The sequence below is a fragment of the Lacerta agilis genome, chromosome 1 (genome assembly GCF_009819535.1).
Source record: "Lacerta agilis isolate rLacAgi1 chromosome 1, rLacAgi1.pri, whole genome shotgun sequence".
Classification (NCBI taxonomy): domain Eukaryota; kingdom Metazoa; phylum Chordata; class Lepidosauria; order Squamata; family Lacertidae; genus Lacerta; species Lacerta agilis.
Genome location: NC_046312.1, coordinates 9,342,478 through 9,367,931, shown reverse-complemented (window position 1 = coordinate 9,367,931; position 25,454 = coordinate 9,342,478). Strand labels below are relative to the sequence as shown.

Here is a 25,454-nt window from a genome sequence, read left to right as displayed (position 1 = left end):
TCTAAATTTGGGATTAAAAGGGAAAACTGGCAACAGCTAAAAGCTGATCAACACGAAAAAACCGCAGCCAGGCCCACAGACAAAGGCTTTTAATAAGCATATTATTTAAGCATTCTTTATAACACTACAGATGTCAAGCTTGACACACGAGCAGGACAAAGAGTAAATAATATGCCAAATTAAGAAGTCTTCTTTCTAAATGAAGATGCATCATCTCCTCAACATAAGGCATTAATTCATCCAGTCAAGTAACGTTTCATTTTTAATGCCCACCCTCGAGGCCTGAGCTAAAATTTTAGCATTGCTTGTCGGCACCAGATTTTGTCCATGCCGAGAAAACTTGGTCTTTCAAACAGCAGCAAGAATCATTTTTGAAGGGTGGTGACCAAGACATGCGACCAAGAAACAGATTCATGATGTCTCCCTCCGGAGGTGATAGACTCTCCTTCCTGGGAGATTTTAAGCAGATGTTGGATGGTCATCTGTCATGGATGCTTTAGCTGAGATTCATGCATTGCAGGGGGTTGGACTAGATGACCCTTGGGATCCCTTCCAAATCTACAATTCTATGATTCTGCTTAGGGCTGGAGCTGGGAATCTCAGGTCTAGGGGGACAGATCCAGGCCTCTTTGCCTTCCCTGGGTGCTTTTTCCTGACTGGAGTGTGTCCCTCAGTTGTGACCATGCCTGGCTGCAGGATAGGGTAAGGTGTGTGGCTGTACCCTGTTGCTCCACTCACTTTCCCCCTCAGGTCCCACCCACCACAGGCATACAGTGCCCTGAAAATTGGACATAAAGGAGTCTGGCCGCTGAACTGAAAAAAAGGCTCCCCCATCTTTGACGTAGGGAAGGTATGTGGCGTAGGGTGGGGCTATGGGTTAAACCACAGAGCCTAGGGCTTGCCAATCAGAAGGTCGGCGGTTCAAATCCCTGCGACGGGGTGAGCTCCCGTTGCTCGGTCCCAGCTCCTGCCCACCTAGCAGTTTGAAAGGACGTCAAAGTGCAAGTAGATAAATAGGTACCGCTCCGGCGGGAAGGTAAACGGCGTTTCTGTGCGCTGCTTTGGTTTGCCAGAAGTGGTTTAGTCATGCTGGCCACATGACCCGGAAGCCATACGCCGGCTCCCTCGGCCAATAAAGCGAGATGTGCGCCGCAACCCCAGAGTCGTTCGCAACTGGACCTAATGGTCAGGGGTCCCTTTACCTTTACCTAGGCATGTCCAACAGGTCGATTGCAATCTACTGTTCGATCGCGGGGGTGTTTTTGGCTGATCGCCATATTAATATAAGCGATTCTGGATGTGCTTCCCCCCAAAATAAGGTAAACAACTCCGGCTCATCTCCTCCTAAAAAAAAAAAGCTCAACAACTCTGGGCATTCTCTTGGCAATGGGTAGATCACTGCTAGTTTTTTTTTTATATATATACTGGGAGTAGATAGCAGTCCCTTGGGAGTCGGATGTGCCTGACGCAGGGAATGCAGTGTTGTGTTGAGGGCGAGAACCTGCACTGATCACACCAATGACAGGGATTTCATAGTCATAGGGGGAATACCTGCTATTAACAAGGCATTTCCCTTCCAGCCCTTCACCCATTGACACAATGTTGGATATCGCCCCCCCCCCATTGAACATAAAGTGTCTGTTTATCAGAACAGTTCAGCATTTAATTCAGCACCCTACTCCCCAGAAGATTATGCCAATGGCCCATCTCTCCCGTCTATGTCCACCTTGCATAGATGGTCGGTGGCATTGGGTTGGCTACTGTGAGAACAGGATGCTGGACTAGGTGGTCCATTGGCCTGATCCAGCAGATTCTTCTTATGTTCTTATCTTGTTCTCACAATGGCCAACCAGATGCCCACGGGAAGCTCACAAGCAGGACGTCAGCTCAACAACACAATGCTCTTCCTGCAGTTTCCAGAAACTGGCATTCAAAGGCACTTACTGCTGCATCTGACAGTGGAAGTTGAACATAGCCATTGCTATACCCTCCAACAATCCTCTGAAGAAAATAGGGACATCCTATTCCGTTTTTTAATTTTAATTTTTATACCCCACCCATCTGACTGGGTTGCCCCAGCCACTCTGCGTGGCTTCCAACATATATGAAAACATAATAAAACATTAAACATTAAAAAAAACTTTCCTGTACAGGGCTGCCTTCAGATGTCTTCTAAAGGTTGCATAGTTGCTTGTCTAAGTCAATAAAGCAGATTGATTGATTGATTGATTGATTGTTACTTGTCTCCTTGGCTCAGGGGTCACATAACTCCATGCCCTCCAACATTTCTCTGAGGAGATGTCCTAAGGAAAAGAGGGACATTCTGGGATTGTATCAGAAACCAGGATGGCTTTTGTAAACCCCTAACTGTCCCTGGAAAATAGGGACACTTGGAGAGTCTTCCATTGTGACTAGTAGCCATTGATAGCCAACCTCCTCCAGCCATCTAAGCTGGTGGCCATTGCTGCCTTTTGTGGGGCAAATCCCACAGTTTGACTAATATGCTGTGTGTCTGTGCTGAATCGGCAAATGTTCGGCTTCGTTGGATGGTGTTAGGTTTTAGTATTATGAGAAACGGGGAGAGAGACTTCCCTCTATCCGCTTCCTCCACACCTTGCATAATATTTGTACTGCAACAATGCCCAGAATCGGCAGCCGTGTTGTACAAAGCAGCACAATCTGTTGTTGTGGGGATAATTCTAAATACATATTCATCTTTTGGCAGCCTGTGATGTTTCCATTGGCAGCTCCCTTTGTGTTACTGCTAGGGCTGCATTGCTTAACTAACTCTTCTGCTCTAGTCTACAAAAGGCATGCAAACATACGCACACAGCTACAAATAAATATAATTTGGGGAAAGAAAGAAAGAAAGAAAGAAAGAAAGAAAGAAAGAAAGAAAGAAAAGCAGGAACGGGAGGGGGGGGGGAATCCACAGTGTGGAAACACAGTCCCTGGAGGTGAATTCAGAGTTTGCATCCTAGAATTCCAGAGGTTTATATGACTTGTATCATCAAATGTGCTTCCTGGCGACTCGTTTATTGAGACTTCATCCTGATTGGTTTGCAGGGAGATTAGAGAATGTTGACTATTTAACAAACCTTCGCTCTGATTTGTGGGGAGGTTAGATGACGTTGCATCAAAGTATGGGTTATCGCATGTGTTTCCTCATCAGTTTCCTTATCAGAGAAAAGCTTGATTATTTAAGGGGAGGGTTTTTTTGTGCAACCAACTGTAATTGTGCAACCTGAATTTCCTGGTAATTTGTGTGAACCCCACTGGAAAATAGTGGCAGGCTGTGACTCAGCCAATGCACAACCTTCTGGTGAGCTGGTGTAGTCTTGTGATTAGGAAGCACGGCTAAAAAGCAGGGGCTCTCTTGCCTCCTATATTGACCCCACAATGGACACACAACAGTTATATATATATTTTTTTTACATTTGTCTGTTAACTTTCTGTCCTGCCCTTCCTCTCAGAGGAGCCTAGTGCAGCAAACAATTAAACCGCAAAGCAATATAATTTGCAGGGTTTCTAAAACACAACCGAACACACAAAAACCATTTTGTATTTGTTCATAATGCTGATCGTTGGTGATGGCAATGGTGACAACAACAAGTGGAGCTGACTAGTTTGGAAGGCAGTGGACTCTCCTTCCTTGGAGGTTTTTAAAGAAAGGTTGGATTCCATCTGGGGTTCTTTAGCTGTGGTTCCTGCATTGCGGGGGTTAGATGACACTTGGTGCCCAACTTGGTGCCGAAGAAGAAGAATGCATATTCGTTTTTCATTGATCTGTGGATTTTAGCCATGTCTTAGCCATAATTTTATTTGTAGACAGTTTGGAGGGCCTTTTGACCAAGCAGTTAATACCTTTTCTAAATAGAAAGATCAAAAGCGAAATAATTTCAATGTTGCCAGGATCAGTATTTTTCATCCGTGAGTGAACAGGATTCTCCCCCCTCCCCCTTTCCACCCAAATACTAATAATGAGGGAGGGAGACACACCTCACCAGGAACTATATTCCAAAGATGAGGAACTGCCACCTCTAAGACCCTGCTATCGTGGCACCACCAGCAGAGAATGGCATTTGGGGTGTGGTAAGGGATGGCTGTGGTCTAAACCACTGAGCCTTGGGCTTGCCGACCAAAAGGTCGGCGGTTTGAATCCCAGCGACGGGGTGAGCTTCTGTTGCTCGGTCCCAGCTCCTGCCAACCTAGCAGTTCGAAAGCATGCCAGTGCAAGTAGATAAATAGGTACCGCTCCAGCGGAAAGGTAAATGGCGTTTTCATGCACTGCTCTGGTGTCGGTGTTCTGTTGCGCCAGAAGCGGCTTAGTCATGCTGGCCACATGACCTGGAAAAAGTGTCTGCGGACAAACACCAGCTCCCTTGGCCTGTAAAGCGAGATGAGTCCCGCAACCCCAGAGTCGTTTGTGACTGGACTTAACTGTCAGGGGTCCCTTTACCTTTACCTTTAGCGGATGGCAACCCTTTGGCCAAGTGCTGCAGTGGTAAATGAAGCTATCATATATTTGCAAGGAAATTTAGGCCAACACACTTTTGAAGACTCCTCACTATCCCATGGACTGCAAAAAGATCAAACTTATCCATCCTTAAAGAAATCAGCCCTGAGTGCTCACTGGAAGGGCAGACCCTGAAGTTGAGACTCCAGTACTTTGGCCACCTCATGAGAAGAGAAGACTCCCTGGAAAAGACCCTGATGCTGGGAAAGATGGAGGGCACAAGGAGAAGGGGATGACAGAGGACGAGATGGTTGGACAGTGTTCTCGAAGCTACCAACATGAGTCTGACCAAACAGCGGGAGGCAGTGAAAGATAGGGGTGCCTGGCATGCTCTGGTCCATGGGGTCACGAAGAGTCGGACACAACTGAACGACTGAACAACAACACTATCTGGTGCACAATGTTATCTAGCTATAGAGAAATGGAGAATCGTGCCTCCGTCGTATGGAGGAAATGGGATTTGAGTACAGTACTTAGATTCAGAAGGGAAGTTCTGCAGTGATTTTGATGCCAGCAAGGAGATGTAGGTTTACCTGCCAGAAGATGCTGAGACAAGAAGATAATAGAGAGCTTAGAGGAATTTGGACGATCCGACAAGTACTGCAAACAGTACAAGGAGGAGGAAAAAACCAAATCCATATAGCGATGGAGAGCTACATTGACATGGTAAATGAGAGATTAGGTGTAAGAAAGAAGAACTCTGAGGAAGACAGCAGAACTGCGTGGATGAATATTTTCACAGAAATGATGCGTTGTGCCAAATGCAGAGAGGAGCATTTCTCTTGCTTCCTAATGACCATTAGTGGACAGATGATGTTTCTGGAACAGGGCACAGCCCTACCATGCAATGAAGTGGAGCAGGCTCCTTCAGGTGGCAGAATTCAGAGGGCTAGGAGGAGAAGGAAGAAATTGATGCCTAAATGTTGCTGCGATGTTAAAAGTGTCACCTCAAACATAAGGGGGAGAAACGGGAGCTGCTCTTGAGGGAGCAAAGCGTCTTGGGCCACAAAGTTCTGGAAGAAGCTGAAAATAATTGCTCAGCAGCTTTTGGTGACTAGAAGAGATTTCTTTAAAGAGCCTTGATGGCTCATGGTTACTAGCTGTTACACATATGCTTGACCAGGATGAGGGTGGCAGCTGGAGAGAAAAAGTTGAATGTTGAAATGTATCAGAAAAGAAAAGCTAGTGTAGTCAAAGGTCCTCCCTGTCACAGAGGCAGTGTGTACCTCCATAGACAAAGGGGGGTGTTAAAAGGACCCCAGACTACGTACTTGATCCTTTAGGGGGAGTGCAACCCCACCCAGAAGAGGTTGAATATCACATCTTTCTATAAAGCATCCAACAATCTGAAAATACAGATACTTATCTGCATCTGCCCATGCATTAAGATCAGAAGATGAGATCTACTTGGTTGTCCAAGCAGGTAAAAGATTTGGAAGTCCAGAGCAGGGCCTTTTCAGTGGTGGCCCCTCGCATGTGGCACTCCCTCCCTACTGAGGCGTGTCTGGCCCTGTCTCTTTATACCATTAGGCAGCTGGTTAAGGCTCACCCTTTCTGCTGGGCATTAGTAGGAGGAAATACCTGATTAAACAAATGGATTTGTTTCGGTTGCTGGTACTGGTAATTGCTATTTGGAGATTTGTTATGCAAATGTTATTTTAAGGCTTGTGCTATTCCTTGATGGTATGTATTCCTTTTATCTGATTTGCCTTTGTTGCAAACCACCCTGTCACTTGTGCAAAAGGCGGTATATAAATTATCTAAATAAATGAATCTGAAGCTGGCCCTATCGTTAGATACGAGTGAGGCACCTGGTTTGGGGTCTTGTGAAAGTGTTAGGTATTTAATTTACCATCATTGCATTTTTACTGCCGGGGAATGGTGGAGTGAATTGTAGGATTATCTGCCTCATGTGCCAAAATAACTTGATTGGCCTTGGACATTACGTACCTTGACTGTGTGTATGTATTTGTTGCTTTGCTGCAGGCAGCAAATTGTATTGGGCAAGCTCTGGCTTCCTTGGCTGGTAGTCTGAAGGAAGTTTCTGCTCGCCTCCAGGTGAACAGCAACTTATGAAGCCTGATTAGGATACAGGAGACCAGCTCTCAGGGAAACTGGCTTCTGTTGCTGATTTGATGGATGTGCATGTAGTTTGCTTCATTTCCTCAGTAGCAGCTCAGAAGACCTCAGTGTATTAATGTTCCCTGCGAATACCATAACAAGCCTTACAAATGAAAAACCAACACAATTAGCTCTGAAGTGTTCCCATTTCCTATAGCTTCCTGAGAAAGTGCTACTTCTGCTTAAGCCCTTGAATGGAATGTTTATGAGCATTGATTCCTGTATGCTATGGAAGAGGGCAATGAATTCTGAGTGGAATAAATATATATGCCATGGATGGAGAACCTGTGGTTCTCCAGGTGTTGCTGGACTCCAGCTCCCACCTTTCCTGACCATAGACCATGCTGGCTGATGGGAGTTGGACTCCAGCAATGTCTCTAGAAGCTCCTTTTATTGTGGTACATCGTAGGAAGCAGCCTCAGACCCTCTGACCATTGGCCCTTCTAGCTAAATACTGTCTACACAGAGGCAATAGCTCTCCAGGTCTTCAGACACTTCCCCCAGTCTTACTAGGAGATGCCAGGGATTGAACCAGAAACGCTCCGCAAAGCAGATGTTCTACCACTGAGCTACATCCCTTCCTCGAATTTCAGCAGATGCAACTTTTCCTGTAAGTGGGACCAACACCCCCTCGCCTTCATCACTATGACACAGGAGCCCTCTTATTCTGAGATTAAATCTGTGGCTTCCTTAATTCCTAAAATAAAGTGATCTAGTGAAAGTGGCACAGGTCTCAGTGATGTGTGTCTTCTGATTTCATGCAACTCTTAATGCCGTTGGGTGTTCAGAAGTCTACGATCTGCCAGTGCTCAGCTGGTGTGGGGTGGAGAATACTTAAAAAGATGTGATGGGATGAATATTCTATGGAGAGCCGGAGGGAAAGGAAAATTTAGTTTGTACATGTTGCTCTCAGGCAATCCCCCAGAGAGAGACCGCAAAAAGTTTGCAGAGGTAGCCTGGGGATGAAATGGGCCTGAAGCATTTGTTCAGAGTGTCTCAGTTTATGTAAGATTTATAACCGAGCATTTAAGCTATAGGATATTTAATTTGAATTACCCTTCTCCGACACTTCCCTCCCTCAAATGCACTGTATATGTTAATGGGGAAACAGATGTTGGTTGCACAATATTTAATTTCAAATCCTATGTGAGAGAGACATGCTAACAACAGACAGCTTTAATTGAAGGCTTATTCGGCCTCTGAAATGTTACAGGGGAGCATTGTCGATCCCTCGTTTCCCCTTGGTATTGGGCCACGAGGAATGGTGCGGCGGCAGAAAAGAGAAGGCAGTTTTGCTCAGGAAACAAGGGAAATGAAGTAATCCTTTTGGACGCCGACTTAGAAGAAAGCTGACGGCAGCAAAGCTGATTTGTAACATTTGCTGCTGTACACAGCAGGGATTTGGTAGAGGAAGAAAACAGCATAATGCTTGGAGCATCTCCAGAATGGTAATCAAGATGCAGCGCGGGGAGAAGAGGGGGATACAGGGAATAATCCACATTGCACCGCGCAAAGGGATTCTGCGCTGCTGGCTGTGCTGCTGTGAAGTTAGGGAACAGTGGGCAGAGGACCTCTTGTTGCCATTGGCTGAGCAGCTCAGGGCCTCAGAGAGAGCAGGGCAGGAAGAAAGGCCTGGGGGCAAAAGGGGGAGAGTGAAGTCAATGGAAGGAAAGGCAAGGAGAGGGGCAAAGAAGTCAAAACTCCTGGGAATGCAGGAAGCCCAGGAAAGGAGGGTTGGGGCAAAGAGAGGAACAAAGGCTGGAAGGTAGGCTGGAAGGAGGAGTTTGTAAGGGAAAGGAAGACTCAGAAGAAGAAGAAAGGGGAGCTCAAAATCATATAGTCAAAGTCTCCTGGTCTTCTTGGTCATTGGTGGAAAATGGTTGAAGGGAAAAGAAGCTGGATACTTTTTCTGGTGCAGCACTGCTACTTCTGCCACTGGTGTGATGTGCTCGTTGCAGTGAGAAAAAGCTTGCTGCCATGTTTTCAACCAACCGTATGGCATTAAACAATAATGTAGGCTGGATATGAGCATTGCAACGGCAAAGCGTTCCTTCTCATAGAAGGGACCCCCGACTGCCCACTGAATTCATGGAAGTGGACATTCAGTTTTTTCTGCTCCCATGCTAAGCAGGTGCTTCTGTACTCCTGGAGCTGTGACCGAGGTTCGAGAGCATGCACGGAGGCTCCGCATGTAGTGGAGATTCCCTGGTACTAAAGTACCAGTTGAACACTAGATCAGCCCAAATGAACCACACGACAATGGAGAGCAGTGCTCGTGGTGCAGCGCTCAGTCCACTTAAATTGCTGCATCACAGCAGTAATACCCAAAGTGAGCTCAAGTCTCCCAGCTATATGTAAATTCTGGCTCTGAGATCACATTGCTCATTCCTTAGGCTGGCCCCAAATTTGGCTTTCCAAAGGAAGGCCACTAGAGCTTTGTAGCAGCGGTGCATTTATAAGCATAAGTGCACTTAATTATTTACCTTGAAATGAAATCTCTCTGAATGAAGAGGGGTTGATCCTTGAATATGTATGCTGCTAACATTAACACCAGAAAAGAAGGATTAAAGAGCTCATCGGGCTTTAGGGGCTAAGCTCTTTATAAGTCACTCAACTTGAAATGTCTCTCTCTGCGGGTTCATTTGCTTGCAGAATTCCCACCCGCTTATGATTTAAGGCTCTCAGCACTCATGCAACCACTTTAAGTGGTAATTGTGGACAGAGGTGGGCCAGGGAATCTTCAAGCTCCAAAGCCCACCTGTCCCAAAGTGACTTCTCTTTTCACACACATTTATTTCTTTTGATTTGGCAGGTAGGGTAAATAGCTGGTTTTCCTCTTGGGGCTGGACTTGCCTATTTGTGTCAAGATCTGTGGGCACTTTGATGGTTTGCACGGGAAACAGGCAGTGTCCAGCCACAAGTCCAAACTAAGCAGAGAACTTTCAGGACCTTGGAGAGCTCCAAGGGGCCCTGCTAAGAGAAGTTGTCCCTGCAGGGAGCCAGAGCCAACAGGGTCTCAACTGGCAGTGACAGATCAGGGATGAAACCTTGGGGGTCATAATAGGCAGCTCAACAAAGATGTTGACCCACTGTGCAGCAGCTGCGAAAAGGTCACATTCCATGCTAGGGGTCATTAGGAGAGGAACTGAAAATAAAATTGTCAATATCATAATGCCATTATACAAAGCTATGGTGTGGCTGCACTGGGAATACTGTGTGTACTGTGTACAGTTCTGGTTGCCTCACCTCAAAAGGAATATTGCAGAGTTGGAAAAGGGTCAGAAAAGGACAACCAAAATGATCAATGGGAAAGGTTGTTACATCTGGGGCTTTTTAGTTTAGAGAAAATGCAAGTGAGGGGAGACATGATAGAGTTCCCTCTCTCAGAACCCTGGAAGTCATTGGCACTAAAAGATCACAGATCTACATAGGGTTCGGAGAATTGTAGAGTTGGAAGGGACCCCAAGAATCATCTAGTTCCAACTCTCTGCCATGCAGGAATACAGTAGTACCTTGGGTTACATACACTTCAGGTTACACATGCTTCAGGTTACATACTCCGCTAACCCAGAAATAACGCTTCAGGTTAAGAACTTTGCTTCAGGATAAGAACAGAAATAGTGCTCTGGCAGCACAGTGGCAGCGGGAGGCCCCATTACCTAAAGTGGTGCTTCAGGTTAAGAACAGTTTCAGGTTAAGAACGGACCTCCGGAACGAATTAAGTACGTAACCAGAGGTACCACTGTATGTAGCTGTCCCTTACGGGGATCAAACCTGTAACCTTGATGTTATCAGCACCATGCTCTAACCAACTGAGCTATCCAAAGAGAATTAGGCAAACTCATGGAGGATAAGGCTATCAATGGCTACTAGGCATGGTGGCTTTGTTCTGCTCTCACAGTCTCAGTATGCCTCTGACTACTAGCTGCTGGGAGTTGCAAGTGGGAAGAATGCTGCTAGGCTCCTGCTTGTGGGCTTCCTTCACAGGCACCTGGTTGGCCACTGTGAGAAGAGGATGCTGGATGAGGTGGGCCTGTGGCCTGATTCAGCAAGCTCTCGTTAGGTTCTTATGAAGCCTTATATAGGCCAATCAGGCCTGAAGGTAGGCTTTGTCTGTCTAGAGCATCTGGCTGGCTGGTTAAAGGTCCCTCGTAGCCTTTGGGGGAGACAGAGGTTCTGTAGGAGACTCATCCTCTGAGTTGGAGGGTGGTGGCAAGGCTGTGTACTCCACCTGGGATGGCTCCAAATGAAGTAGTCTGAAAGTCGTCCTCATTGGAATCTTCTGCTGCTCATGGCAAGTTTCCCAGGTGGCCTCTTAGCTGCTGATCTCTAGCTTAATGTACTGGGATGAAAAATAGCAAAATGTGTGGGACCTTCCTTTTTTTAAAGAAGAAGAAGAAGAAGCATTGCAGACAAATAAAGGAGCTTCAGTTTTACTCCTGTACTGAAATAAACTCCAGTGTTTTACAGGTTTGTAATATAATTATCCAAGATTTTGACTAGACTGATTCGATAATGATGTGTAGAAAAAGGGCAATTTAAACTTGGCATGGGAAGAAGGAACACTTGCCTCGTTGCTTCCTGCTAAATGAAACATCTTCAGCTGTTGAATCTCTCCCTTTTTTTTTTTGGCCGTGGAATTCTTTTGCCAGAGCGCTCAGTAATGATTCTGAATGCAAGAGCTAGTTATTTATAATTTAGACTGTAATTAATTATGAGCCCATGGCTCCCTCTCCTTTCACGTACAACTTCCAACATAAGGCATATGGTCACTTAAAGATGAAAGAACAACAGCATCGAAGGGTGTGTGTGTAGAAAACAAAACACTTCTGTAAAGCAATTGCATGTGGTTGATGCCATTCGGCAATCGCCATGATAGCTGATTAGTCTTCAGTGGCTAGACATATGTTCAGATGAGAACCATGTAGGAAGGCAAGATTATGTGATCTGACCATCTGAAGAAGTGTGCATGCACATGAAAGCTCATACCAATAACAAACTTAGTTGGTCTCTAAGGTGTTTCTGGAAGGAATTTTTTTTATTTTGTTTTGACCATCTTCAGTTATTCAGAATCTCAGAAGAACATAGGAAGATCCCTGCTGGATCAGGCCAGTGGCCCATCCAGTCCAGCCTCCTGTTCTCACAGTGGCCAACCAGGTGCCTGTGGGAAACCGGGAAACCAGACTCAGGCACAAAAGCACACTTCCCCGCTGTGATTTCCAGCAACTGGTATTTAGAAGTATACCAGAGCTCAAGAGGCAAACTCTTCCACAACCACAGTCTTATAGAAACAAATGAAATCAACTCGTCACTTTTAATCACCACTAACTCAAGCTCCATGGATGTCAAGTGGGTGGAAGCCCAAGTAAATCTTTATGTTGCTGAGTTTTTGCATGCCTAGGCTAAGTTTTGCATTCCTGGTGGCTCAAAATATTCTACATAAATATTAGAGGAATATTATAGGTCTTCTTTAGCAGAAAGTACAAAATCCAGCCTTTGTTCTTGGCAGCAGAATAGTTTCGTGTTTCTGTTCATTTTTTAGTCAATGTCCTGGGCATTAATTAGCATTCATACAGAACTAAGCAAACAATCCACAATGGGTTTTTTTTTTGTCCCTGGGGAACAATTGGGAAGCTCACATGTTCCCATGGCAAATAAAGAAAGGAAGAAAGCTGTGCAGATTCAGAACTTTCTCAAACCAACTGGCCAACAGTATAAGCAAAGTCTTGTCTAACAAGCTCTGCTTACTCTTTCCCCTATCATCTGCTTCCAAGATAGCTCAGCAGCAAAGCATCTATTTTGTATGTGGGAGGTCCCAAATTCAATCCCTGGCATCTCCAGTGAAAACGAAAACAAAATCTTCAGGGTCCTATCAGAGCAGACTGAGGATGGGAGGACTTGCCAATATTGGTTCTCTCAGCTTCCCAGTTTCCCAATTCACATTTCTGCAGCAATCACATGAAACTTATTTAGAATTTTAGTGTGAATATCTCCTCATAAACATTTTTTTTGTCTGCAATTTTGGACTAAAGCACACATTTTTGCAAGCAATTTCCTCTAATGTGATGAGTGTCACCAGACCCTTAAATATAGTGAGGGAGTGGGGAGGGGTATTACTCAGAAGGGTGGTGGGTGTGGGTGATCAGTTGATAGGTGTGGAAAACCTGTTGACAACTCTTAACGGCTGCAATTGGTCTTGCAGGGAAAGGCAAGGGCTGAGATGGCTAAAGATAGCTTTGTCATGTATAATAAGATAAGAATCCAATGTCTTTGATCAGACCAGGTTTCTCCATGGTTTTAAGTTTGGTGATAAGTTGCAATTCAGCCACTTCTCTTTCCAGTCCATTTCTGAAATTTCTTTGTATTAAGACAGCTACTTTGAGATCTTGTATAGAATGTCCTGGGAGATTGAAGTGTTCTCCTACTGGTTTCTCTGTCTTGTGATTCCTGATATCAGATTTATGTCCATTTATCCTTTGGCGTAGGGTTTGGCCTGTTTGTCCAGTATAGAGAGCTGAAGGGCACTGTAATTTTTGTAAACACTGTTTGATTTGAGAACTGCATTGCAAAATTCAATGATGTGTGAATTTCAGAAGAAGGCTAAGTTTCAGTTCTTGAGCTGTTTCAGAAAGTGTGGGTTTAAAAGATCTGCTTCTGTTTGTTGAAGATTAAAAATAAACCATTTTTTGGAAAATAATAAAATAAAATAAAATAATAATAATAATAATAATAATAATAATAATAGATTTGCCTGTAAATGTGAACTGAATTGAATCTCTCCCCCATCCCTACTCCCAGATGCCTCAGTTTATCATTTTGCAAGTGAGTAAAGATTTCCCTCCTTCCTTCCTAGGGTATCAGCAGCCTCTTCAGTTCCTTAAAAGTGGTGCGTCTCCTGCGACTGGGCCGTGTGGCCAGGAAGTTGGACCATTATCTGGAATACGGCGCTGCGGTTTTGGTGCTGCTAGTCTGCGTCTTTGGACTAGTAGCCCACTGGCTCGCTTGTATATGGTACAGCATCGGGGACTACGAGGTCATCGATGAAATCACCAATACCCTCAAGAAGGACAGCTGGCTCTGCCAATTGGCGGAGAGCATTGGAACGCCATATCGGTACAACTCTACGGGATCAGGGCAGTGGGAAGGCGGACCCAGTAAAGACTCGCTTTATATCACTTCCCTCTACTTTACCATGACAAGCCTTACCACAATAGGATTCGGGAACATAGCTCCAACCACCGATGGAGAGAAGATCTTTTCAGTGGCCATGATGATGGTGGGCTGTAAGTAGGATGGTCACTTTTCTCCTCCTCTTTGCATTTCTCATAATTGGTTTTCCTTACGGGTTCTCTTTTTGCATGGGACTGCGAGTCTCTGTGCATCGTTGCAACTGAATCACAAAAGCTGGGTTCCTTGCATTAGCACCGAGTGGTCGGGAGTTTGGTCTGTAGATGTTTGACTCAGTTTTTGGGGTAGGGAAGCTGTCTTGGAGGTCTAATCTGTCGCCCACTGCAGGGGTGGAGCGAATCTCAGGCTCAGGGGCCAAATGTGGGCTTGTGGGCAGGGAAGACCTACATTTTTGGGGCTCTGAAGTTTGAATTGTTATGGGGCCCTATTCACAACCAGCAATGAGGTCTGGGTAACCACTGTTATCTTCTTCAATGGGTAGATCACCACTTTAAAAAAAAAAAAAAACTACTAAATCTCAGCTTTTGCTTAACCTTACTGTGACACACCACTACTGACTCTCAAACTTGGGACTCTTGAAATACATGCAACAAAAAAAAAAATGATCAATTTAAGTTGTGCCACTCAAATTGGGTCTATATTTTTAAGCAATGTGGACTGAAGTTGCTTCTGGGGCCCCTCCAGGATTAGGGGCCCTGTAGCTTAATTAGTTTCATAGCAGATCCGCCCCGGTCTGTGGGCAGCACTGGGAATACCCCCTGCCCGAGCTGCTGCAAGTCAATGTAGACAATACAAAGACACCAACGGCCTGGCTTTGTATAAGGCAGATTCCTAAGGGAGAGGTTGTCCTCAGTCCTAGGATGAGCTGAAGGTCTTAGATCCAAGAGGAGGGACCAAGAGCAGTTATAGGCCTTCTCCTCTGGTGTGACAGGAGGCTAAGAATGCTCTGAGGGTTGTGGTCTTGTGGAGAGAAGCGAACAGGAGAATAGCTCAAAGTCATCTCCCTAGGGCAACTGGTTAGTTGGATAGCAACCTCTATCCTGTTTATACAACCACAGCCATGTTGCAGCATCAGTGCATCTCTCTAGCCCTGTGGCTCCCAAACCTTTTAGAGCCACTTTCCCCTTGGTCCCATAAACACATCCCCAGTGCCTGCTACTCTTTGAAAAGCATTATTCAGAATAGTGGTTTCCATGACCCACTAAAAAGGATAATAACACAATGAAATTCAGAACAGTAATGATTAATTGCACATTTATTCAAAACCCAATTAAGACTGTTTAGCGTAATTAATTCAACAAAGCTCTTGAGCTGGATCCAGTGATAACAGGTTTTAAAAGTCTGGTACTGATTTACCCCTCTAGCACCCATTCCATCTCTGTCCCCTTGCCTCTTAGTGCCCCACTAGGAAATCCCACGCACTGGGGTCGCCACCACCTACTTTGGGAACTATTGATCTAGCCAATTATTTTATTTCAACTGCTTTTAAAATGTCTTTACTGGTTTAAAATGGCGCACCATGCCCTGGCTCATCGAAGGTCCAGCTGAAATTATTTTGATGGCTTGGGAATGACGTTGGTGTCGGAGGCGTTCCAGGGAGTTCTCGAGAAATGGGCAAAGGCTTTGCTGCTTGGGCTGGGTTTGCGAGGGCGACATCTATTTTTACCAGCTAAGAATGGAATCCCATGTTGTCACCGTGGGAGCTGGAGGCAAGTGAGACGGTTTCTAGACACAATAGATTGTAGGGGTTCCTCCCCTCCCTGCTTTCATTTTTTCCTGCAGATCTGCAGCTCCTCTTAGAGCATCCTTAAAGCTGACAGGACAAAGGAGACTAATTTCTTATTCTGTGTGCTCTCAAAGCAGCAGCGATTCCGCTGGATGAGACTCTTCAAACCATAGTATAGTTTTGAGTGGCTGGGAAATGCTGCCTCAAGGTTGTGTGGATGGATGTAAGACATGCTGATAGGATTCAGGAAGGAGCTGGTCACAATTTTAACTGCTTGATGTGTCGCCATGCCTTGCATAGTTTGGGGGAGTAGGCGAGCAAGCGTGGAGGTGAAAGAGGGGTCTGGAATTATGCATGGTGTCGAGAGACGTTTACTTTCTCTCAACTCAGGGACATCCAATGAAGGTGAATGTTAGATGATTCAGGACAGACAAAGGGATGGTTAATCAGATGGGTCCCTGGCTTGATCCAGCAGGCTTTTGCGTGTTTAGACCTTTTTTGTTGTTGTTCAGTCGTTCAGTTGTGTCCGACTCTTCGTGACCCCAGGGACCAGAGCCAGGCACCCCTATCCTCCACTGCCTCCCGCAGCTTGGCCAAACTCATGCCAGTCGCTTTGAGAACACTGTCCAACCATCTCATCCTCTGTCGTCCCCTTTTCCTTGTGCCCTCCATCTTTCCCTACATCAGGGTCTTTTCCAGGGAGTCTTCTCTTCTCATGAGGTGGCCAAAGTACTGGAGCCTCAACTTCAGGATCTGTCCTTCCAGTGAGCACTCAGGGCCGATTTCTTTAAGGATGGATAAGTTTGATCTTCTTGCAGTCCATGGGACTCTCAAGAGTCTCCTCCAGCACCATAATTCAAAAGCATCAATTCTTCGGTGATCAGCCTTCTTGATGGTTCAGCTCTCACTTCCGTACATTACTACTGGGAAAACCATAGCTTTAACTATACGGACCTTTGTCGGCAAGGTGATGTCTTTGCTTTTTAAGATGCTGTCTAGGTTTGTCATTACCCTCCCCAAATAAATTCAGACGGGAGACAAATATTTGGTTTGGTTTTTGGCAGAATTTAGGCCACAACTTTATTGATTACAATCAAGTGAGTGGTTGCATAGGTTCTGGTTCCACTAGCTCCCTGCACCATTGCAGGCAGACCTGTCTCAGAGCCATGTTCGTAGGACAGCCAAGGATGAACACCAAGGATAGCTGCTGGGAGGCGTACCAATCAGCCGCCCTGATGTCCCCTGGACTTGGGCGTGGGCAGGACCCCATTTGGGGAATGCTAAACCAATGGATTCCTTTACCGGAATATCCTGCATTTGCATAGGCATGGCCACATCACGTGACATGCCTATCACCTAAACCAGAGCCTATCTGCAACTTACAAGTTGTGACGATTTGCTATGTGGCAGGCGAAACCCAAGTGGCACCAGCCAATCAGCCAAATGGGAAAATTCCTGCCATGCCCCTGCCCCAATGGCAGATGACACATGATGGCATAGCAAGGTCAAGCACAAGCCAAAAATATAGGGAGACGCGGGCGGGTGTTCTTATGTGAAAGCCCCAAAGAGGAAGCTCAGTAGCCTCACATGGGGTTAAATAGGTCCCGCGTTGCTGCTTCTTTGAGGCACCCCATTGGCCAGATTACACCCCAGCAACACAGAACCGACCTATCGGGGGTTGTGGCTATCTTTCCAATTACCGTAACCACCCACAACACTGGGTCGGATAGCCGGTCGCACCACAACACGTGCCCTCTTTTATGGAGGACACACTTTCTTATGCTCTGTTGTTCTCCTGCTTTGCAGAACGTCTTGTGACACACCAAGCCCAAATCAGTCCATAAGCCATGTGGCATGCTCCGTCTCATCCCCCTTGTACTATTTGACCCTGTGTGTGCATGGGGAGCGCATATCAATATGACTTCTCCACCCCTCACCCCACGAAAAGGTTGTGGTTGTTAACGAAAGGATCTTGGGTGTTTGAGCTGGGGAAACTGCGCGAGACCCTGGAGAGCTGCTGTCAGCCTGAGTGGACAATATCGGGCTGGTTGGACTGATGGTGTGACTTGGTATAAGTCAGGTCTGTCTGCTATAGAGCATGTAGCTTGGATACAGGAGGTTCCATGTTTATTCCCCACCATCTCCAGTTTAAGAGGGGATCTCTAATGGGGAATAGATGGAGTTCGAGGAGGATCTCAGTGGTTGCCTAGTCGTGATGGTTATGGTCTAGCTCCAGAATCAGGGGTAGCTTGCCAGTTGAACACTCATTGCTGAAGAACACCCATTGCTGAAGGATCTGCTTCTGGGCTTCCCATCTGGCATGTGGCTGGCCAACTGGGGGGAAGCTGAAGTAGAGGGCTCTTTGGTCTGTGGTCAAGCAGGACTTTTGAAATATACTCGACTCAGCTCAGTACATAACAACTTTACATATCATCTAAGTAAAACTGGGCAAAACCCCCACCCCATGAAGGTCTGTCAATACTTGGCTGCAGAGCCGCATTCACTTGAATGGGTTACAAGCTACACTGGCCTGCTTAACCACTTCACCCTTTTGCAAATTGGAATTTGCTGCATTGTCTTTTTCTTTTCTTTTCTTTTAAAAAACAACACCCAGTGGATACTTTGAGCCCATTGTTTCAAAATAGCTGACTGCAAAAATCAAAAGTTAAATAAAATTAAAAAGAAAGGAAGAAGAACCAAGAGGTGTGTGAGAGATGCCTGGGGATATTGTGCTAGTTTGGGCAAAACCTTTTTCAGCTGACCTCAGGAATGTTCGGATGGTTATGCTCTACCTCTACAGTAAGAGGGTCCAGCTCTTCAAACTTTTGCTGCTTAGTTTGGAATTCAGCGCTGCAAATGTCCGTTGCTCAGCGGAAGCACATCTGCTTGGCATGCAGAAGGTCCCACCAGGTGTAATCACAACATCTCCAGGTAACGCTGGGAGAGGATCCTTTCTGAAATCTTGGAAAGCCACTGCCAGTCAGTGTAGACCAGTGTTTCCTAAACTTGGGTCTCCAGCTGTTTTTGGACTACAACTCCCATCATCCATAGCTAACAGGACCAGTGGTTAGGGATGATGGGAATTGTAGTCCCAAAACAGCTCAAGTTTGGGAAACAATGTTGTAGAGCAAAACTGATCTGGATACTGACTCAGCAGCATCCTCTTTCCCCGTCTTTGGCTATTGGCTTTGCTGCTGCTCTTGAGAGTAGCGTTGATTGTTCTGCTTGCAAAGCGAACATGTCCTTTGCTTTCCTCTCTGGAGATGTTAATTGTGCGGGGGATTAAAATCCTTGTTGTGCTTGCAAGTGGGCTGTTGAACCTCCATTTGCAACACGGTGATGAATAGGCCCGGCTAGACGCATCTGTTGTAATAGGATAAGCGATGCCAAACGGGCACGCGGCGAGCAGATGATTCTGCACAAAGGAGAACCTGATGTCCCAAAACAATTACAGCAAAAGGGACCATTTGTAAAGTGGGACGAGGTGGTTCTTCCTTCCTCTCTCCGCTGCCACTGCTGCACCTTCTAGTTGCATCTCCAGCAGTTAGAAGGAGGAAGCGAAATGGAAATCACCCCCCCCCCAAAAAAAATAGAGCAAGGGGAAGAAAAACATCTGGCCAATGGTTCCTTATTTCCTCCCTGGCAGGAAAAACAAAAGCCACTCTTGCAGGAGATGAGCTGATGTGGAGGCTGTCTTCAAACCCCTGAATACCAACTGCTGGGAATCAAAAGTGAGGAGATCACTGTTGCACCCAGCTCCTAGAATCATAGAATTGTAGATTTGGAAAGGATCCCAAGGGTCAACTGGTCCAACCCTTTGCAAAGCAGGAATCTCAGCTAAAGCATCAATGACAGTCCTGCTTTCAGGCTTCCCAGAGGTTGGCTACTGTGATGCTGGACTAGACGGGCCATTGACCCTGATCCTGCAGGGCTCTTCTTATGTTCAAAACTGCTGTCACTGCCCCCATCGCAACTCCTTGTGAACATGTTGTCCTCCATTGCATGCCCTGTTTGATCTTCTGAAAAAATTATTTTTGGCCCCCTGTGAATGGGCTTGGTGTCACGTGAAAGATGGAGCAAGGCTGTTTTCTGCTGCTTCAGAAGGTAGGACCCAAACCAGAACTTTTGAATGGTAAGAGCGGTTTGAAAATGAAATGGGCTACCTGGGAAGGTGGTGGATTCTTCTTCCTTGGCCATCTGCCAGAGATTCTTTAGTTGTGATTCCTGTATCTCAGGAGGTTGGGCTACGATTCTACAATTCTGTGAGATTACAGTACATTCTTCATTGCATAGCCTCCAACATTTCTCTGATGAAAATAGGGAAGTCCTAAATAACAACAACAACAATTATGTGAAGGCGGTGAAGGTCCTGTGTGAGTGTCTGGAGGCAGTTGGAGGATGGATGGAGGCTAACAGATTGAGGTTGAATCCTGACAAGATAGAAGTACTGTTTTTGGGGGACAGGAGGCGGACAGGTGTGGAGGACTCCCTGGTCCTGAATGGGGTAACTGTGCCCCTGAAGGACCAGGTGCGCAGCCTGGGAGTCATTTTGGACTCACAGCTGTCCATGGAGGCTCAGGTTAATTCTGTATCCAGGGCAGCAGTCTACCAGCTCCATCTGGTACGCAGGCTGAGACCCTACCTGCCCGTAGACTGTCTCGCCAGAGTGGTGCATGCTCTAGTTATCTCTCGCTTGGATTACTGCAATGCACTCTACGTGGGGTTACCTTTGAAGGTGACCTGGAAACTACAACTAATCTAGAATGCGGCAGCTAGACTGGTGACTGGGAGCGGCCGCCGAGACCACATAACACTAGTCTTGAAAGATCTACGTTGGCTCCCAGTACGTTTCCGAGCTCAATTCAAAGTGTTGGTGCTGACCTTTAAAGCCCTAAAAGGCCTCGGTCCAGTATACCTGAAGGAGCGTCTCCACCCTCATCATTCTGCCTGGACACTGAGGTCCAGTGCCAAGGGCCTTCTGGTGGTTCCCTCACTACGAGAAGCCAAGTTACAGGGAACCAGGCAGAGGGCCTTCTTGGTAGTGGCACCCGCCCTGTGGAACGCCCTCCCTCCAGATGTCAAAGAGAAAAACAACTACCAGACTTTTAGAAGACATCTGAAGGCAGCCCTGTTGGGGGGGGGGGCTTTTAATGTTGAATAGATTATTGCATTTTAATGTTCTGTTGGAAGCCGCTCAGAGTGGCTGGGGAAACCCAGCCAGATGGGCAGGATATAATTAATTAATTAAGTAATTAATTAATTAATATTTATACCCCACCCATCTGACTGGGTTGCCCCAGCCACACTGGGCAGTTTACAGCATATATAAAATCAGAAGAAAACATTAAACATTAAAAAAAAAACACTTCCCTATACAGAGCTGCCTTCAGATGTCTTCCAAAGGTTGTAAGGTTACTTATTTCCTTGGCTCGGGGGGGTCGCACAAGTCCATACTTTCCAACATTTCTCCCATGAAAATAGGGCTGTCCTATGGAAAAGTAGGACATTCTGGGATCAAATCAGAAACTATGAAAGCTTCTGTAAATCTGGTACTGTCCCTGGAAAACAGACACACTTGGGAACATTTTTTTTTAACCCTACAAACAGCCAGGCTTTGGGCCTGGCACTAAATCTCTGCCAACTGTTCCAAGGGAAATACGCCAGGTTTGCTCCTGGGTCCCGTCTGCAAAAAATAAATCTGTGAAGCTTTTTCATCACATGGAAATAAACATGGTCCCTGGGACTACTGCCTGCAGACTGAGGTGCTTTAAAGGTATCGTTGGAGAAGGCACTGGCCAGGAAAAAAAAAGTTGGCAGCCGTATTGTGTGTCTCCCACACACTCCCCAAATCCAGCTGCCCGAGGATGATTCACACCTTACATTTTTGAAGGCTTCTTCAAAGCCCCTGCCACGAGGATTCTCATATTTTCACAGGCACCGGGGTGTTTGCAGCACTGCGGCAATCCCTAAATAAATGCAAGGAAAACATTTCTGTGTTATTGAGGACACCTCGGGCTATAAGCATTGCATTTTTAATCAGGCCCTCTCCGACTCTGAATATATAAACCCCAGAAGGGTTTATTCCTCTCCCACCCAGCTTCATTTGTGAGAGCTTTAGAAGTGCCTTGAAGTTCTGTCTTCTTTTCATAGGGCTTCTCCCTTTCCAGATAAAGTAGCGCGCGTGCACACACACACACACAAGCATCCACTATCCACTTAGGATTTGGTCGGGTGGGGGGACTTTCTGGAAACTCCAATGATTCTTCAACTATTCTATTAAAAGTGAAATTTATTTTCTGCCAGTTGCCCCCACCCTTTCCATCTCTCCGCCCCCCCTCCCCGCCTCCAACCAGATTACAGAGCTCAAGGATACAAAATACAAAGTGCAGCAGCCCCTCGTATATCTGTGCATTCTCAACAGGGATCTGCAGCTTATTCAGGCTCCTCAACAAGCATACATAGGTAAAGGTAAAGGGACCCCTGACCATTAGTTCCATTCGCAGACGACTCTGGGGTTGCGGCGCTCATCTCGCTTTACTGGCTGAGGGAGCCGACGTACAGCTTCCGGGTCATGTGGCCAGCATGACTAAGCCGCTTCTGGCGAACCAGAGCAGCGCACGGAAACGCTGTTTACCTTCCTGGCAGAGCGGTACCTATTTATCTACCTGCACTTTGACGTGCTTTCAAATTGCTAGATTGGCAGGAGAAGGGACAGAGCAACGGGAGTTCACCCGTCACGGGGATTCGAACCGCCGACCTTCTAATCGGCAAGCCCTAGGCTCTGTAGTTTAGACCACAGCGCCACCCGTGTCCCTCATGGTTGAAAATAGAAGTTGGCAAATGTGTCTTCTTTTTTGCTCTTTAAAAGATGGCAACCCTAATCAACCTCCGCCTTCAGTTTTAGACAAGGAGATGCTGAAGACTGGACCTGGGGCCTTTTGCATGCAAATCATCGGTGCTACCACTGATCTATAGCCCCTCCCTGAAAATAACATCTAACTGCATATGCACTATTCTGGAATTGACCATGCTGTAACTTTATTTTACCACTTGCTGGCACCTAACAAATTCATCTGTTTCCACCAGATTATTTCCCTATCATAATACGTGGCAGGGATTATGTTTCCATTTGGTAGCTGTTACAAGCAGTCCTCGCACAATAAAATTAATACACAGGCTGGGCCTTGTTTTAGGGGCAGCTTTGAAAATGATGTGACCTCGCCATCCTTATCTAGCGCATCATTATCTAGTGTGGCTGGCCTTGATTTGTATCTGCAATTGTCTCGGGGGCACACTTTCCGTTATTAAAATGTTTCTGGCATCTTCACGTGTAGAACTGCCTTTGCACAAGCTTCATTTTTTTTTCGGTCTTGCGAGGTTCCTGTAATGAAGTGGATTTGTGCAGAGATGAGACGGAGGAGGAGGAGGAGAGGGGAGAAACAAAGAGGGAATGGGAACCCTATTTAGCTGTGACTGTACCAGAATACAGAAAAAGAACCCTGGGTTGTACAAACTGAGGTTTTTAAATCATTGGGAGGATACAGATGAGGGAGACCTTGAGGTGATGTTGCTGCCGATCTGCATTTTATGCAGATAAGCACCTGAAACTTATAGTATCTGGTAATTCCTATTATACCTGTCTCATCATCTCGATGTAAGCCAGGCTTTCTGTTAATTAATCCAGCTAGACTACGGAGCTCCCTATGTGTTAGATTAGGGGGATAAACAATCCAACGGAGGGAGGGAGGGAGCAGCAGAGATATTAGGCAAAATTGCTACAGATGCTTAATTTGCAATCCTAGCATTTTGCTAATTCAAATGGGCAATTAATTGTTTTGCGGGGAGCGAGCCAGTGGCTGGGCTCTTCAGTCAGACTGGCACAAATGCCTTTTGCAGGTTTTGTATTCAAGGACTGCACATTGCTGGGAATTGAGTAGCTGGATACCTAATCTCTGGGCAGCAGTTTTTCCTTGTGCAAAATGCCTTATTATTTCTGTTGCTGTTGTTTTACATTTACATACCTCCATCCAAAGGTCACAGGGCACTTTGCAGCATAAACATAAAAAAAACACCAAATGCATGACTAAGCCGCTCTGGCGCAATGGAACACTGAAACCAGAGCAGCGCACAGAAACGCCGTTTACCTTCCCACCGGAGCGGTACCTATTTATCTACTTGCACTGGTGTGCTTTCAAGCTGCTAGGTTGGCAGGAGCTGGGACAGAGCAACGGGAGCTCACCCCCTTGCGGGGATTCGAACTGCCAGCCTTCTGATCAGCAAGCCCAAGAGGCTCAGTGGTTTAGACCACAGCCCCACCCGTGTCCTGCTCCTAGTTAATTGTTGTTGTTGTTCAGTTGTTCAGTCGTGTCCGACTCTTCATGACCCCATGGACCAGAGCATGCCAGGCACGCCTATCCTTCACTGCCTCTCGCAGTTTGGCCAAACTCATGTTAGTAGCTTTGAGAACACTGTCCAACCATCTCATCCTCTGTCGTCCCCTTCTCCTTGTGCCCTCCATCTTTCCCAACATCCGGGTCTTTTCCAGGGAGTCTTCCCTTCTCATGAGGTGGCCAAGGTACTGGAGCCTCAACTTCAGGATCTGTCCTTCTAGTGAGCACTCAGGGCTGATTTCCTTGAGAATGGATAGGTTTGATCTTCTTGCAGTGCATGGGACTCTCAAGAGTCTCCTCCAGCACCATAATTCAAAAGCATCAATTCTTTGGCGATCAGCCTTCTTCTTTGGCGATCAGCCTAGCTAATTACTCTTAGTTTATTAGGCAGCAGTCACTGCTAAATCATAAGAACATGAGAAGAGTCTGCTGGATCAGGCCAATAGCCCATCTAGTCCAGCATCCTGTTCGCACAGTGGCTGACCACATGGCTGTGGGAGACCAGCAAGAGCCCTCTCCCCTTCTGTGGTTTCCAGCAACGGGTACTGAGAAGCATTGCACACTCTAACTGTGGAGGCAGAGCACAGCCATCGTGGATGATAGCCATTGATATCCCTCTCCCTCCCCCCATGAACTTGTTCAATCCTCTTGTAAACCATCCAAACTGATGTCCATGCAACATCACGAAACGTATAACCATATTTACTTTTAAACAAATACTCTCTGGTTTTCCTTGCACCTTCTGCATGCGGCTTTGCTGTCAGTCCAACTTGATCTTGTTCGTGTTTTCACTGTAACGAAAAAAGAAGAAGCCGACAAGAGTGCTTTGGGCGCAGCAGTTTGTGTGCAAACTGTCCCTGATCACACTTGTGGGCTTTATTCTTTAAATAGCAAAGCAGTGACAGATTCGTAAGAAATGACCAGAATAGGACCGGGACAGCATGTTGCAGATTGAAAACTCTCGGGAGGAACTATCTCATCAACACGAAAGCTCATACCAGGAACAAACTCAGTTGGTCTCTAAGGTGCTACTAGAAAGAATTTTCGATTTTGTTTTGACTATGGCAGACCAACACGGCTACCCACCTGTAACGGGAGGAACTATCGTAATTCACACACTGTGCATGAGCAGCAGAGGGGGCTATCTGTGCTCTAAAAAACAAGCCAAGATACTTGCCCCTCCACCCAACCTCCTTTTCCACGGGGAAGGGTCATAGCTTAGTGGTAGAGCATCTGCTTTGAGTGCAGAAGGGCCTAGGTTTCAGCCCTTGACATCTCCAGGTAGGAATTGGAACATCCTATGCCTGAAATCCTATGACTAGCATGAGTTTGGCCAAACTGCGGGAGGCAGTGGAGGATAGGGGTGCCTGGCGTGCTCTGGTCCATGGGGTCACGAAGAGTCGGACACGACTGAACGACTGAACAACAACAACATGCCTGAAATCATGGAGAGTTGCTGCCAGTCAGAGTGGAAAGTATTGAGCTAGAGGGACCAGTGATCTGACTTGGTTCA

At 46.3% G+C, this 25,454-nt stretch overlaps 1 protein-coding gene across 1 annotated transcript in view; it reads left to right on the top strand.

The window, feature by feature from the left end:
- KCNH5 (potassium voltage-gated channel subfamily H member 5) overlaps positions 1-25,454 on the top strand; it is a 199,695-nt gene that overhangs the window by 41,646 nt on the left and 132,595 nt on the right. The window contains exon 7 of the mRNA XM_033174582.1: positions 13,491-13,920. Coding sequence (XP_033030473.1) covers positions 13,491-13,920 — 430 coding nt within the window. The remainder of the gene's footprint in view (positions 1-13,490; positions 13,921-25,454) is intronic.